Below are 15,737 nucleotides of genomic sequence, written 5' to 3'. Positions count from 1 at the left end.
TACGACAACACGGCCACAGAATTACCTGCCCATGCCCTGAGGACTATGTGTTTGCAGCTCAGGATGAGGAGAGAAGCTTTACCAGAAGAGTCTGTCTGGGGCCGGCCTGCAAGTTCTCTGGGGAATCATCAGGGGTGACCTCATAGTGTAGCTGGAGGCCACAGAGTGATTTTAGCAGAGGGCCAGCTGGCACAGAAGCTGCTGGGCTCTGTGAGGAGGGCCAGGGCCACAGAGAGCACAGGTCTGGTGACCTCCATTTGAAAGCTCCTCCTCGGGACTATGCCAGATCTTAAGAATTCACAGGACTCTGGAAACAAGGTGAGTGACCCTTATTTGGTGTTAATGGCTGGATGTCTCTTCTCTTCTGGAAGCCTTCCATTTGGAATGATGCAATTTGGGGAGACAATGCGCATCCAGTTGGCTCTCTGAAGAAGACATTTTCCCAAGCTCCTGTGTGAGGACAATGGGTTCAGGTAGCGTGATTTCCCTGTATGACTCTGCCCTGAGTAGCACTTGTACAGCTACTCTACAGCCAGGGGATTGATATTACACTCCCACCAGGAGTGTAGTCTCATTTTACTACTAACCCTAATAGCTAACACTGATGAGTATTTATTACCTACAAACCTTCACTTCTGGGAATTTATCTTAAGGATGTAGTCAGAAATATGTATATGGAAGTCCATAATAGTATTCTTTGGTAAAGGAAGTTTTGAAACAAATGAGAGTGGCTTAAATAAATTATGATAAATTTATGTAATAGAATGGATAATCTTATATAATAGAAATATAATTTGTATAATAGAATGTTTAGAATTTTCAACCATTACGCAAATTGTACTCAGTGATGTAAACAAATGAAGTATATAAAAATTGAACTTCCTCTCTTTGAAGCAGTGGGGGTGGGTACATTGTTACCTGAGGAGCTCTGCAAGTAAGGCTCACTCTCCCCTCTCCCGGCCACTCTTAGGGCAGCTGCTGAAAGAGGTCCAAAGGCTGACAGAAGAATGGTTAACAATGTAGGGAAATAATCATATAATATTATGTGTTAAAATCAGAATAAAAACCATATACATGGTATGTCTTAATTTTATGAAACACTCTCAAATCCACACACAGCCATAGAAAAATGCCTGGGAAAAAACATCTTAAAGTAATGATGGTTGTCTCTTGGTTGGATTTTAGGGCATTTGTATTTTCTTTTTATCAGGTTTCTTTTTCTATTTTCCAAAATTTCTTTAATGAACATGTACCACAGTTATAATCAGAAAAGAAGTTATTTAAAAGAGGATTTTATTCCTTTCTCTCCCAAAATTCACCTCAACATTCAGTTGCCACCAAAACTCAGAGGTTTGTCCCTCTGGTGGTGTCACCCCCATGATAAAAAATTGTAATGTGTATATATATTACAAAGTTATGATTAAGTCCATCTACAGTGTTTCAACTACTACAATTAAATAAATATGCTCATGGTTGAACCAAGTGGTAAACAATGACTACATTTCCTTTCCTACACTCCTTTGTTTTTCCTGGTGCTAATAATTATCTCATTTTTGGAGGCAGGGGGATGTGACAGGGATTGAACAAAAAAAAAGAGGTTCTAGGGTGGTTGTCACTCTCCATTTCTATCTGGGTGGTCATTACAAAGGTGTCTGCCCTATATTCTTTTAAGCTCTACCTTTGTCTTTCATGGTTTTTCTGTACCTGTTTTATTTTACAAAAAAAAATTTAAATAAATAATGCAACAAGAACAAAAAAAAGCCTTTTTTTCACTTAGTTCTTATTGAATGCAAATGTAAGTCTTTTCACACACACACCCACCCCATCCCGCAACAGTTTTGTAAAATAAATTTTCATACAGCTTTCCATACAAACCTGCCCCCAAATCCATCAGCACCATTTTCTCCTGGACCCTGCTGGGTGCATGCCATCCTCCAAGACTGATCTGATTAGCTGCTCTCCAGGCTTCTTGTTGGGCTATCAGCCTGAGACCTTTTCTCACCCCTTCCTGTGTTAGATTCCCTTTCCCTTGGATCCACACTTTCTTAGTTTTAGTGAAACACGGGCATATGTGAGAGATGTTTTTTGAGATTCAGCATGTCTGAAAATGCTTTATTCTACTCTCATATGACTCATAGTTTGGCTGGGTATAGAATTCACAACTAAACATCATTTTTACTCTAGAATTTTTTAGGACAATTTCCACTGCGTATTTTGTTAGTAAGAGGCTTTATACCATGCACATTCCTAATCTTTTTTGTCTATTGTTGGAATCTTCTCTTCAAGCCTGGTGATTTGAAAGGTCATGTTTGTACACCTCAGGGTAGATCTGTTTCATTCATGGTGCTAGGTAGTGGATTTTATCTGAAGACCTCATGCTTTGGTTCGGGTAAATTTTCTGTACTCTTTCTTTGATAATTCCCTCCTCTGAGCTTTTCATGAACTGTTAGACCTACCAGATTGAACCTCTACTTTTCTTATCTTTCCCTCATTTTTCATCTCTGTCTTTTTGTTCAACTATCTGGGAAGTTTCCTTTATCTTTAAACGTTTCCTTAATCTTTAAATTTTTACAAAAATTTTTTTCTGTTGTCATCTTTTCTAATTTCTATGAGCTTTAATTTGTCCTTTTTTAATGCATCCTATTTCTATTTCATGAATGTTGTATCTTCACTTATTTCTGAAGAATTATGGTGGCTTTGACGTGTTCTATCTATATTGTCTATTTTCATTAAATTCCTGTTTATCTTCTTATTTATTTTGGTCTCTTTCATGTTGGACCTTTTCCTCTGATGTCTGAGATCCTTATTGCCCATCCACATTTGAGAGTAATGCACTGACAACTTACAAGGGCACTTCTTGTAAATGAGGGTACTTGGTTGTGGGACCATTGCACGGAAGACCAGTTGTCTTATTTTGGAATCTGCCAGTTGGTTTGTTTACTCAAAGAATTCTTCAAAGAACCATTTTCCAATCTCCTGCTGGAGAAGGAAGGGGAGAGGCCCGACTGCTTAGAGTTAGCTGGAAAAGACAATAGCTAAATCGCACTGATACTCATAGTCTGTCCCTAACCCCCCCTCCCCATTATCCAAACAGCCCTCACCACTCACCCACTCTATGTCTGGTATCCCCATGTCCAGAGCCTCTCTGTTTCTGTCTCAGGGTAACATACCTACTGTCCCCTGTGGAGACAGAAGAGTGGTGACCAAGCTGTACAGGTGGAGAGTGACAACAACTTGAAGGTCTAGCTGAAGCTTACACACAATTTTCAACTAACCCCTCTCTTCATCCCCAGCCTTAACCCCACCTTCCTCATATCTGGTTCCTCCAATTTCTGATTCTTCCTGAGACCTCTTGGGTGCTTAGGTTTGACCCATATTTACTCCACCAAATGAATGCTGTTCCTCCATCTACTTTCTATCTTCATGTATTATGATTTGGAATTACAGATATGTCCTAGTTTTATTGAAAAGAGTGACAGAGCAGTTGTTTTTTCGATTTTGGAGTGATTTTGAAAGGAGAAGAAATGTCTTCATACCACCATTTAACCATCTCCACCTTGGTTTTCAGTATAACTGTGATTATATTTTTGGTTTCCTTGATCCTCTAAATTTTCTACAATTAACATGTATGACTTCACACACACACACACACACACACACACACACACACACACACACACACACACACACACACACACACACACACACACACACACACACACACACACACACACACACACACACACACACACACACACACACACACGAGTTATTTAAACACAGACGTATCCAAGAAGGCCTGGAGCACCCATGCCTGCACCTTCCTCCCTTGCTGAGCCAGCTGGGCCTGGGAAGCTCCCTTGCCTTACACATCTCAGCTCCCTGACACCTGTCAGAGAGCACCACAACCTCCTTGTCTGGGAGCACATTCTGGGGTTCCTCACCGCTGTGCCAGGGCTGGTGACCAAATAGCCTTTGCCAACCATGCCAGCTCATCTATGCACAGTGTGGATCCCCTCACGCATTCTGAATGGCAATGACTCCAAAGCCACAAGTTTTCATAGAGAGAGAGAGAGAGAGAGAGAGAGAGAGAGAGAGAGAGAGAGAGAGTGTGTGTGTGTGTGTGTGTGTGTGTGTGTGTGTGTGTGTGTGTGTGTGTGTGTGTGTGTGTGTGTGTGTGTGTGTATGGTATGGTGTGGTGTGGTGTGGTGTGGTGTGTGGTGTGTTGCCACAGCACACAAGGGTTTCCATTCCTGCCTAAGCTATTCCAGTCAGGAGGATGTTGGCATTCCCTGGGAATCCTCCATGACCACTTCGTACAGACCTCTCCAGTGCCCCCGCTTGGACACACCACGAGTGCCCCTTCTGAGGCAGGCACCCTGGGGCCTGGAACACTCTTGAACTTCACTGGCTCTACCAGATCCAAGGGAATCCAAGCCCCTGAATCTAAAATGCTCCTCAGACCCATACAAGGACTGCATTGACAGGACTAACAGAAACCAGTCAGGAATCCCAAAGCTGCAACTATTCACATACTCCCTGGGCTCTATGATTCGGTTCCACACTGGCCTGAGCACACTGTCATTTCAGTTGTCTCAGGTAAGCACTAAGGATTCCAGGCATGCTTTTCCTCCTCCTCCTCCTCCTCCCTTCCAGGCACCTTCAAGCTTCAAGCACTCCTCCCTTCACTCTCCAAGAGCCTCCACCTCCTTTACCACCAGGAATGGCAGGCTTTACAGCCTGACCTACAATTAGATTCTGCTGGGAATCCTATGAGAATTGACCCAGCCAATTAAGTCAGGAAGTCACTCTCTAAATTTGACATGCCCATCATTCTCACCCAAAATGGCAGCATTGATTTGGTGGGCTGAGGCTTTGAGTTTAATTTTACTTAATCCAGTAAAAACTGCATTAGGCTCCCCCCACCTCACTGGTTTACTCATTTCTCAATTTTGGTTCTAATAAACTCAGCATTGTAAAGACCTTATTAAGTAACCCTCAATACTCCCCCGCAGAACCCACACATCTCCACCCTGGAGCTGCTGCCTGCAAGGGCTGCTGTTGTGTTGCCTTTGGTGTACCTGTGTCCCTACTGGTGAATCTGTTTATCTCCAACTTCATTTCCAAAAAGGACTTAGGGCAATATGTGTGTGTATAATCTCTACTAAAGTCAAACTCTGCTTGGGCCACTTCCTCCACCTTGAGAAGACTATCTGCTACCCCAGTGTGTTGCTCTGGTGGACTAGGCCATGCCAAAAGGAGCCCACACACATATGCACCCGAACACAGTTACATTGGAAACTGGATATCATCTTTAATTAATAATGCCATAGGCCAACATCTTTTCTGTTGCTGTAGCAGATGTTGATGTGTGTGTGTGTGTTTGTTCCTGAACAGATGAGGGGCCAGCTCAGACTCCCAAGCAGGTCTCGGCCAACGACTTTGTTGAGCAGCAACTACAAGAGTTTCCAGAGAGGCTCGGAGGCCAGACTCCTGCTTCCCACAGTCTGTAGCCTTTCTCATGGCCACTATCATGAATCGAGGGCAAGGCTGAGGCTTACGCCAGCCCAGATGAAAGGGCTTCTCAGCGAAGATCAGCCTCCAGTCCCCAGCCCTCATTACCTCTGCCCAGAGGGATGTCCCTGGGTGAAGCACAGACTGCTAGGCAGAGGTGGACAACCTGGCCTGGCCCTGGTACCCTGTCACACTGGGGCAGCACCACAATGGCCCAGCCCTGGGCAGAGAATCCACAGCTACTGGGGCCATTTGTTTAGTTCCTTTTGGAGATAATCAGGATGTAGCCCCAGGTTTTCTTGGGACCAGCCAGAGGGCCAGCGTTGGCTAACGATGTCCACAAGAAGTTACTTCCAACCCAAACTAAGAACCTGCCCTCCTGCCATCTCCACTCTCCAGTTCCTCACATGCCCAGTAGGTCTGCAGCCCAGACATGGCAGGGGATGGTCAGTGTGATGGTGGGTCACAAGGCAGCCATGAGAGACCTGGGTTGAACTGGACCTGCAGCCATGTGCCAGCCTGAAGCCAGCCCTCTCCCCCATGGTCAATGCCACACAAGGCTCTCTGAAGCAGGATGGGACCCCCACAGACAAGGCAGCAAATTATTGGCCTAGAGGGAGAAAACCAAACTGGCTCCACTGTCCCATCTCCACCTGCTCTGTGCCTTAGGAAGGCAAGGAGCTCAAGTCCCCAGGATGGTGGTATCAGCTGTTGGGGAAGCACCGTTGTCCAGGTGAGACCTCGGGCCGGAAGCTGTGTTTGTTCAGGGGGCTTGGGTAATAGGTGGTTGTGTACACATTGGTCTGCTGCAGTGGGTAGAAGTTGGCTCTGTCATCGGGGATCAGGTTATTCTTGTTCAGCGTCTGTGAGAGGAGGAAGGAACCAGAGAAGAAGGAGTGAGGGGAGAGATGGGGAAGGGGACAAGCCAGGGCAAGGTGGCCAGGAGCCAGCCAGTGAAGGAACACTCAGACTGCTGACACAGTGCCTGCTCACACCACCACTGCCGCCTCCCGCGCGCCAGCCCAGTTAAACCCGGCTTAGGGCCAGAACCACTGTGCCCTTCACCCTGCCCCTCTACCCTGCCCTCTGCTTCTGCAGCACGGCTCCCACCTTGAACTCCATGGGTGTGTACTTCTCATTCTTGGGCGTGCCTCCACTCTTGTAGTGTAGGTGGTTGGGGGTGGCGGGATGGACCAGCGTGGACTCTTGGGACTGGCGCTGGCAGTGCTGGCAAGACAGATACACTGCCAAGGTCAGGAGTCCAGAGCCTAGGAAGCAGGAGACACCGGTGGCCACCAGGTGGATGAGACTGAACCCTGGGAGGAGGAGAGGCAGGTGATAAGAAAAGGGCCACTGTGAAGAAGAAAGACTTCTGACTGCCTCCCTGGGGGCAGAAACAGCAGTAGAAGGCTCTGAGACACAATGGAAACAGGGAGGCTGGGTAACCTGTCACTGGGGGCCTCTCTCACAGTACAATCTGTGGCTTAGAGTTGACTCTTCCTTGGGTACAGATTGATGATGGCCTCCCAGCTGGGGGGCACGGATGGGATCTACCCAGACCCCCCTACACATGGCCTCAAAGCAGTGGGGCACCCCAACATAGCTTGGCTGTCTGGAGCGGGAGGTGGGAAGAATTCAGACTTTGGATTGGGGTGGAGGAGGGGTAGAAAGACAGAGTCATAAGGTGAGGCCGGTTGCTTTACCTCCGCAGCCGGTGGCCTCTTCCATGCTGGAGGCTGGCAGGATCACTGCAAGAAGACAAGGGGAAAAGGTGTCAGGAGTAGAGAGGAGAGGAGGGGTCCCTCCTGGGCTAGGTGCGTCTCTGGGAGGACCGCTGGGTGAGCACTGAGCTATAGGACAGGGCCTGGGGGCCTTCATCCCCCCACCTCCCGTCTCTAAGAGGGACTGGCCCACTCACTAGATGAGGAGTGGGTGAGCTCAGGGTGGGAAGGGCTGGTGTGGAGAAGGTGGCACGAGGACCTACCTGGAATCTCACTGTAGGGGCAGGGGCGGCTCTGGCTGCTGTTTCCGGCACAGGCGCTGGGCCCTGGGACGAGCTCCTCACAGTGCCGGCTGCGGCTCTGGGCTCCATCCTCAGTGCACGCACTCCACTCAGACCACGGCGACCAGCCTTCTGTGGGTTGTGGATTGGGATGAGGTTAAGTGCCCTGGAATGCCCTGGTGGGGATTAGAGGGCTCAGTGGTGCTCCCCAACCCCAGCCAGATGCACCCAGTACCTGGGCAGGCTTGTGTAGCACAGAGTGCCTCCTCTGTGTGCAGCCCGAGACAGATGTCCTCACCTGGGGAGGGCGCAGGGCTGGTGCAGGAACGTGTGCGTTGATAGTGGCCCCCGCCACAGGAGGCTGAGCATGGGGACCAGGAGGTCCAACAGGACCAGGCACCCTGCACTGTAAGGGGATGGTGTGTGAGGGAGACTTGGTCGGGGGGAGGGGGAACAAGGCCCAAGACAGTCTTCCACCCCTTCCCAAGCCAGGCCACTCTCTTGGGCCACACTGACCTCAACATTCCACCCACACTCAATAGGCCACTGTTAGGGAGTGCCCCACCCCAGGGGTGTTAAGAGAAATGCAGGCAGCAGCAGATACACAGAAGGGAGAGAAACGACCACCACCTCAAATCAAGTTCCTGTATGGTGCCTTCCTCAAGAGTGTCTATATGGAATTCCATAAAGGTGACTTATAGACAAGAGCATTAGGGGAAAGAAAAAACTGACCCGCAAGGTGAGGAAAGGCCCTACTCCACCAGAGTAGCCACTGTATCAGGGCAAAAAATTGCTCTGGGGCCCCTTGCACAGAGTTGGCAGGAAGAGGAGGCCACGTGGGCTTGGGGGTTTCTGGGTGCCGGGGGTTCCCAGATGATGGGGTTTTCCCTGGGCCAAGGATTCCTTCCGTGCAGGGTTACCTGGGCAAGCCTGGGGGTTGCAGTCCTGGTACTCGGCGGCGTCGCCCACACAGGGCAGGCCCCCGTTGCGGGGCTCTGGGTTCGTGCACGTTCTCTTGCGGACGCGGAAGCCCAGATCGCAGTCGCGAGAGCAGGACGACCACGGGCCCCAGGCGGCCCAGCCCCCGCTCTCCGTTTGCGGGGAGACGCTCCTGCTGCGCAGGAGATCCTCCACCAGGGCTGCGGGGCGGCGCCGGCCTCAGCCACCAGACGCCCGGCGGCCCTGCCTCCCCCCAGGGCTCCCGTGGGCTGTTCCGGGGCCTCCCCACGCGCACCCCCACGGCGCCGGGGCAGGGAGGGAGGGAGGATGGCGGGGCGGAGCTGTACCGTCGGTGTCGCAGGCTCCGGAGCCGTCTGCGGGGCAGGTCCGCGTCTCGGTCCTCCTCCTGCCGAACTGCAGGCCGTGGGGGTCGGCCAGGGGCGCGCGGCACGTGAAGCGGAAGCGCTGCTCCTGCCGCGCCCCGCCCAGCGTCACGTTCACGGGCAGCCACGGCGTCCACGGCGTGTTGCGCCGCACTTCGGGGCAGCCCTCCGGGTTGCACGTCTTGAACTCCTTCGGGTGGGAGCGGAGCGGGTGTGCTTTCCGAGCCCCGCCGCCTCCAGCCCCCTTCCCTGGGCTCGAGGCCCCCGCGCCCCCCATGCTGCGCCCCGGCCCCTCACCACGCCGCAGCCCGGGCAGGAGTTGCCGTTCTCGCAGGCCCGCCGCCGCGACTGCACGCCGCCCCCACAGTTGCTGCTGCACCTGCTCCAGGAGCCCCAGGATGCCCAGAAGATGGGCACCGGGCAAGGCGTGTTTTCGTTACAGAACCTGGGAGGGCGGGGGAGGAGTCGTCACCCTAGGGAGGGGTACCCCTTCCTTGACAGAGGTCACTGGGATTGCGAGACTGGGAAGGAGAGTCCCTTGGATCTCGGGCGATTCCAGGCCACTTTCTGGGGGGCCCGGAACGTCTGGGTCCTCTGGGTAAGCCGGTCCCCAGGACCCCCAGCCACAGCCCAGCTCACCGCTCCTCTCGGCTCTTGCCCACGCAGATGCGGCCCCCGTGGCGGGGAGCGGGGTTGCTGCAGCTTCGCTGGCGGACCTGGAAGCCAATCCCACAGGACGTGCTGCAGAGAGCCCACGATGACCACGGGGTCCATGCCCCATTCCTGGTGGGGTGGGAGGGGACAGAGACAGATGGCCCTCTGAGCCCTAGCTTCTTAGATCTGGTCTGCATCTAGACAGATGGATTTTGTATTGTCAGGAAGGCTAGACAGTGAGAGAAAATACCAGCTCCTAACCAGGCCATCTCAGGCAGACTCATTCATTCATCCCTTTGCTCATTCATTCCTCAAATATGTATTGAGAGCCTTCTGCCATATATCAGGCAGTGTGCAAGGCTGAGGACACAGACTGGACCTTGCTCTTACTCACGCCGGCTAAAGGACACACTCTTAGAGAAGACAGCCCTAGTCGCCTTTCCAATCTGCAATCTTCAGTTCAACTTTCTTAGCTGGCCAATCCTTGCACTTAAACCCACACTCTCTCTCTGTTCTACCACTGCCCACACTTTTCTCCACCTCAGACACTACTCACCCTGTCTCCTTTGACTCCAGTTTTCAAATTTGGGCTCTACCACTCACTGGCTGCACATCCCTGGCAAGTTACTGAAACCTTCGGTGCCTCATAGTACCCTTATCTTTAAAATGAACAATGGTTGTTGTATTCCTACCCCACGAATTGCTGTGAGGGTTAGATTAATAAATATATATATATAATAGTTAAGTATCTAAAATTATGGGTTAGTTGTTTTCATAAACATTTTATGGAGTCCCCAGGTGCAGGCAGTGTGCAAGCTCTTACATACGTTTTTTTAACACTCCCAACAACTTTGGGGTGGGTACTATAACCCTCGCTTAGAGAGAGAGTGGTTAGGTGGCTTGTCCAAGGCCACACCACCAGACAGTGGCAATTCAGGATGGGCACCGGGTCTGCCTGCCTTGCCACCATCCCATGCTGTCCCTTATCTTTGAGACAGCAAGGCTTATTGAGACTAATCTTTGTCTGGGAGTGACTCCCATGCCTGTCCAGTCTTCCTCTTTGCATCAAGAGCTCCCACAAAGTGGCAACTTCTCTCCCTGGTGTGGAAACTTCCCCAGGGCTCATGTTTCCTGCTCATACCTTAGCCACCTGTCTAGTCCCTGGCATAGCCCTGAAGTGGTTTCTGCCCCTTAGTGGAAACACCTGGGTGGGGAATGTCCCATTTCCCCAGTTCTCCTCACCCCAGTCCAAGGCAGACGCCGTGCAAGCCCTGTCCTCACACACCTGGAGCAGTTAGCAATGTGTATGGCCGGCCCCAGGCAGTCGAGGCCCCCACAGCGGGGTCGGGGGGAATCACAGGATCGGGCCCGACACAGGCAAGAGCCTGAGTTGTCCCCATCTAAGTGCTCACATGGTTGCCATGGTGACCATGGGCTGAAGCCCCCATCCCGTGTCACGTTCCGCACCTGCAGATGAACATGGAGATAAACATGACCCCTGTCACACAAGGCAGGGGCAGGGAAGGCACAAGATCCCAGGGGACTTGGAGAATACTGATGGGCAGTCACAGCCTGAATTGAGGGGAGAGGTCTGAGATGGGGGAGTGCATGAAGGGGCTCTCACAGGACATGCTGTGATGTTCTGGGTCCAGAGGCTCATGTTGGAGCTGTCCTCGAGTGTGCTGCAACGTTGCTGCTTCCCGTCCCAGCCGCAGTACGGGTCCCGTGCCCCCAGGCATGCCCTGCCAGACAGAGGTCCTGAAACTAAAGCCCACTGGCTTCCCAGCCCCACCTGCATCTCAAGAACACACCTGGACACACTCCTATCAGTCCCTCTTCTCATTCACTTGCCCTCCATGATAATAACTGAGTTCACTGAGTGCTTACTATGTGTCAGGCATCATTTTAAGCACTTTACAAGCATGAATTAATTTAATACAGCAACCCAATGAGGTAGGTACTGTCATTATCCCCATTTATATGGAGGAAACTCAGACCGTGGACAAAGGACTCCAACTCTTATCCTCCAGAGACCACATTTAACCAAAGGACTGTTCTGCATTCCCCAAGTATGGGTGCCCCGTACCCCTCCCTAGGGCCACAGGAGCACGTGTGGTTAACAGAAGTCCAGAGAGGTAGTGTCAGATGCTGTGATTGTAGAATCATAAAACATTAGAGACAGAAAAGACCTTAAAGACGACCTGGCCCAGCAGCTCTCAACCCTGGCTGGACATTGGAATCACTTGAGAAGCTTTTAAAAATACTGATACCTGAGCCCACCCCAAACAAGAATCTCTGGAGAAGGAGGGTTTTAAAAGTTCCCTGGGTGATTCTAATGGGATCCAGGTTGAGAATCACTGGATCCATAACACAACCTTTTCACTGCACACAGGAGGTGGGAGAAGGGTTTCCCTGAGATCACACAAATTCTATGTGGTGGGGCTGGGGTCAGATCTAGGCTTCTCTCTACCCCACCCTTGCTCCTGCCTCCTGACTGGATGCTGTGTCTTCCACACTGAGTGAATATGGGCCCATCCCTCACCACACAGCACAGGGTCAGGGGACACCTGAGGCATCCACATGCTTGTGCTGCTCAGTGGCAGGAACCAGAGTCCAGTGCTTTAGCATCCTGAGAAGGAGCTCAGGATGCCAGGAGAGGGCTCATATCCCAGCTCCCCTCTCCCGGCCCTCAGGGCTGGTCTCTCTGCAATGGCCCAGAACAGATAATAGTTCACGCACCAATGCATGTCCCAAATGCCTCCACTTCTCACATTCTAGGGCTCCTTTCTTCCTTTTCATGTAATGTATCCTTTGTGCTTTCATGTAATGTATCCTTTATGCTTTCAACAAAAAGTTAAATGGCTTGTAAGACTTCAAGGGGGGAAAAATTCTACAGGGATTATGGATTCAGGATTTGCTGTTCATTGCTAAATAGAGTATCAGATACTGGGGCCAGAAAGAGGGTCCCTCCAATGCCCAGAGAGCCCACTGCCAATGCCAGGAGATACCTGGATCCCTTCTGCCTCCTTTCCCCAGCTTCTACCCCCTCTGATCAGGTCTGCTTGGGAGGGTCTGGAGAGAACACTGGGGCAGGGGCTTAGAAACCAGAGGTTAGAAACAGAAGAGGCTTTGGAGAAGGAGGTGCTGGACTGCAAAGAAGGTGGGGGGAGCTCACACCATTATGTGAGTTTGCAGAGGGATTTTTCCATTGGCCAAAGGGGCCAAGGATGCTGAGGACTAAAGGGATATGCAAAAGAGCCAAGAGGTTGCAGCTTTTGGTGTCTCCAGGATGGAATCTTTCTTTTCTCTTGAAGCTTCAAGGAGAGTCACCTCTCAAGTGAGTTCTTCATTTTCAATGAGTTCAATTGGTCATGTCAGGCCCCAGAGAAAAACATGAGGTTATATTAGAAACTTCATGAAGAAGAGGGCGAGGCTTCTCCTTGCCACTGGAGGAGGCTGAAGAAGACAGCACTGCTCCCTGCTTGGGGCTGACCCATAACCTTGTATAGGTCAGGTGATGCTTTGGGCCTCTGTGGGTGAGGGCCTCACTGGACCCCAGTGAGCACACTCTGGCCCACCTGGGAATCCAGAACACTCATCTGTTGCTGGGGAATCATTTCCACTTTGTTTTCTCATGGGCAATTTGTGTAAATCATACAAATGTGCTTATATTTATATCTGGAATCAATGGTTTGATTTGAGGGTGTTTCATCAGCAGACTCTATCAAACTGGACATCATGGAACTAAATATAATACACGTGAACAAGTAGTCCCAGCAACCTGTGGTTCTCAGATGCTGCTCACCAACCGGCATTTGAGAAGGCTGCTAGCAAATTCAACCAATCAGAACTCAGTAGAGCTCACGCCCAGCGTATTTCCCTCGACCCTCAGAGAGGGGTGTCAAACTCTAAAGGCAGCTGATGTGGCACTTTATAAGCAACATACGTTTATGGGGGCAGGGTGGGGGGAAGGAATTAGCCATGACTGGTGATTAATAATAATAATAAATAAGATTTTATCCATCAAAAACAAATGTCTGCTAGCACAGAAAATGGATGAAAGCAGAAAATTTGAATCAGCTTATACAAGACAAAAGCAGAAGATCCTGGAAGAATGCAACTTGCCTCATGCTACTTCTTTCATCTAGGTCCTAACCGTTCTAGAGCAGTAGTTCCCAGTATTGACTGCAGACCAGAATCTCCTCAGCATCTTTTAAAATGCTTAGGTAAATGAAACAAAAAGCCCGCCTATATCTGGGCCTTTTGGACTGGAATAGACCCAGGCACTGGAATCTTTTAAACACTCCCCAGGTAGTTCCAATGAATAGCCACGGTTGTAAACTGCTGTTCCAGGGCCACTTTTGTCAGGGCTCTCAAGCCAAGAGATGAAGGACCTTGTCTTCATCTTCATGACAGAACAGGACATGAGGGAAGAAAAACGTAAAATAGATGCTGGCCCCAGCCTCCCCCCTCCCATCCCCGCTCAGCCTCTCAGCCTTTCTTGCTCTCAATTAAGTCCCAGAGAAGAAAGAGGACACCAGATTCTTTATGGGCATGCCTTCCCTGCCCCTGCCTCTGCCCCTTGCAGCCCAAGGGGGCCTTGGAGACTCCCCCGGGGCAGTGCTGAGCTCTCTTCTTGTGAATAACTAACTAAAGGGGTAACTGCTTCCCTGGCTCAGGTGGGTCCACAGTCACTGCTTTTGGACAAAGGCCACTTCAAAGCTTACAGAGCAGGGAACACTCAAGAAAATGAAAACTCCAAGCAGAAGAGAACTGAAGTGTGTCTCTGACTGTAGAAATGGGTGGCAGTTTAGAGCTCTTTTCAAAAAAGGAGCCATAAGACCAATAATATATCACCATGTCTTTTTTACTGCAGTGTCTCAAGCAGCCATTACAAAAGGGAACAGGTTCATTCCACGGGCTTGGAGGAAGACAGATAGATAGTGGAAGTCATAAGCAGGTGGATTCCAGCACCAGGTAGCGATAGTCACAATGGGAGCTGTCCAGGGTGGACAGGTGCTCTGGGAGCTTGTGAGTAAGTGGCTGGGAGTAGGTCTCTGTGAGTGAGCTGGGATAGAGGACCCTGCCCTTGGGGGGCATGCTGGAAGGAGGAAGGGGCAGTTCCTGCACAAAACACCCGCTTTATAGAGCCAGTGGCAGTTTGTTCCCTTGGTTCCTCCTTGTGTGAGCCCTGGTCTCACTCTGGCCATGCCAGGGTCTTGGTCAAGCCCCACAGAGCTGAGATCTGCCTGAGTGAAAGGAGGCGGCTGGAGATAAGCCCCTGGATCTTGGGCAGAGGAGGGGGCCTGAAGAGGCCTCTGCTTACCCACCTCATCCTCCTGCCAGCTTTGGAAGGAATGAGGGAACAAGCATGAAATGTCTATCCCAGGACACAGAAAAACCCTGTGACAACACACCCCATGCTAGCAGAGATTCTGGTATACTGTGATTGGCAGCTGAGTATATACTGGAGTACACAGCTTGGTGGCTGCAAGTACTTGCTCTGGTCATTTTATTAACTTTGCAATAAAGTGACCTTGCATTTTCTATTTTTTGGATCCACCTCCAGCTTTATGGCATGGTTTTCACTGTACACATCACGGGCTCCTATCCCAAACTCAGGAAACCAAATGGGATGAAAGCATCAGACTCCAAACTGACTTCTTTCCACCTTGCTTCAGAGTAAGAATGTAATGGGCACTCCCCACGCCCTCCGCAGCACCGTGGAGAAATGTCCCAGCACCTGTCCTTCCTCTCGTTCTACTGTGGACCCTGCTACTCGATATCTGGTTTAGAGCCACACTAGCTCACCCCAGACACCATCTGCCCCACAACAATGCTGCTCACCACTGTCTGGTTGATCTTTGTAAAACGTCTTTCCATGCTCTCTGTGACTCCACTCCACTGCTCCACAACCACTTCAGAGTGCACAGCCACAGGATTCGAGTCAAAATCCTCCCTTGGGATTCTCAGCTGGCCTCAACCCACCTTCCAGCCCCATTCCCCATGCCTCTCCTGCACCAAACTCTTCTCAAGCCAAATAGTCAACTGAAGGATTGACATTTGTAGAAGGCCACTCTGTGCCTCGAGCTGAACAGGGCTACTTGGTGGAGTGTAAAAAATACTGGGGCACTGGGTCGGCCTCTTGGAGAACAGGGTGTATGTGAATAATAACACAAGAAATGGGGGAAATGCTGTTAGCAGGTAGCTCATGATTCATTGCCAAGCGGTGCTGTCTGTATTCA

At 50.6% G+C, this 15,737-nt stretch overlaps 1 protein-coding gene across 1 annotated transcript in view; it reads right to left on the bottom strand.

The window, feature by feature from the left end:
* Nucleotides 1-6,218: 6,218 nt before the first annotated feature.
* The window catches only part of SEMA5B (semaphorin 5B), a 48,658-nt gene continuing 39,139 nt past the window's right edge, over nt 6,219-15,737 (bottom strand). Inside the window, exons 13-23 of the mRNA XM_063113298.1 lie at nt 11,117-11,234; nt 10,778-10,959; nt 9,478-9,621; nt 9,136-9,283; nt 8,803-9,028; nt 8,437-8,655; nt 7,752-7,922; nt 7,499-7,648; nt 7,218-7,262; nt 6,625-6,830; nt 6,219-6,377 (exon numbers count right to left, since the gene is read on the bottom strand). Coding sequence (XP_062969368.1) covers nt 6,219-6,377; nt 6,625-6,830; nt 7,218-7,262; nt 7,499-7,648; nt 7,752-7,922; nt 8,437-8,655; nt 8,803-9,028; nt 9,136-9,283; nt 9,478-9,621; nt 10,778-10,959; nt 11,117-11,234 — 1,768 coding nt within the window. The remainder of the gene's footprint in view (nt 6,378-6,624; nt 6,831-7,217; nt 7,263-7,498; nt 7,649-7,751; nt 7,923-8,436; nt 8,656-8,802; nt 9,029-9,135; nt 9,284-9,477; nt 9,622-10,777; nt 10,960-11,116; nt 11,235-15,737) is intronic.

Source organism: Cynocephalus volans, chromosome 1 (genome assembly GCF_027409185.1).
Source record: "Cynocephalus volans isolate mCynVol1 chromosome 1, mCynVol1.pri, whole genome shotgun sequence".
NCBI lineage: Eukaryota > Metazoa > Chordata > Mammalia > Dermoptera > Cynocephalidae > Cynocephalus > Cynocephalus volans.
The sequence above is the reverse complement of the archived record's forward strand: the minus strand, read 5'-3'. Positions and strand labels throughout refer to the sequence as shown.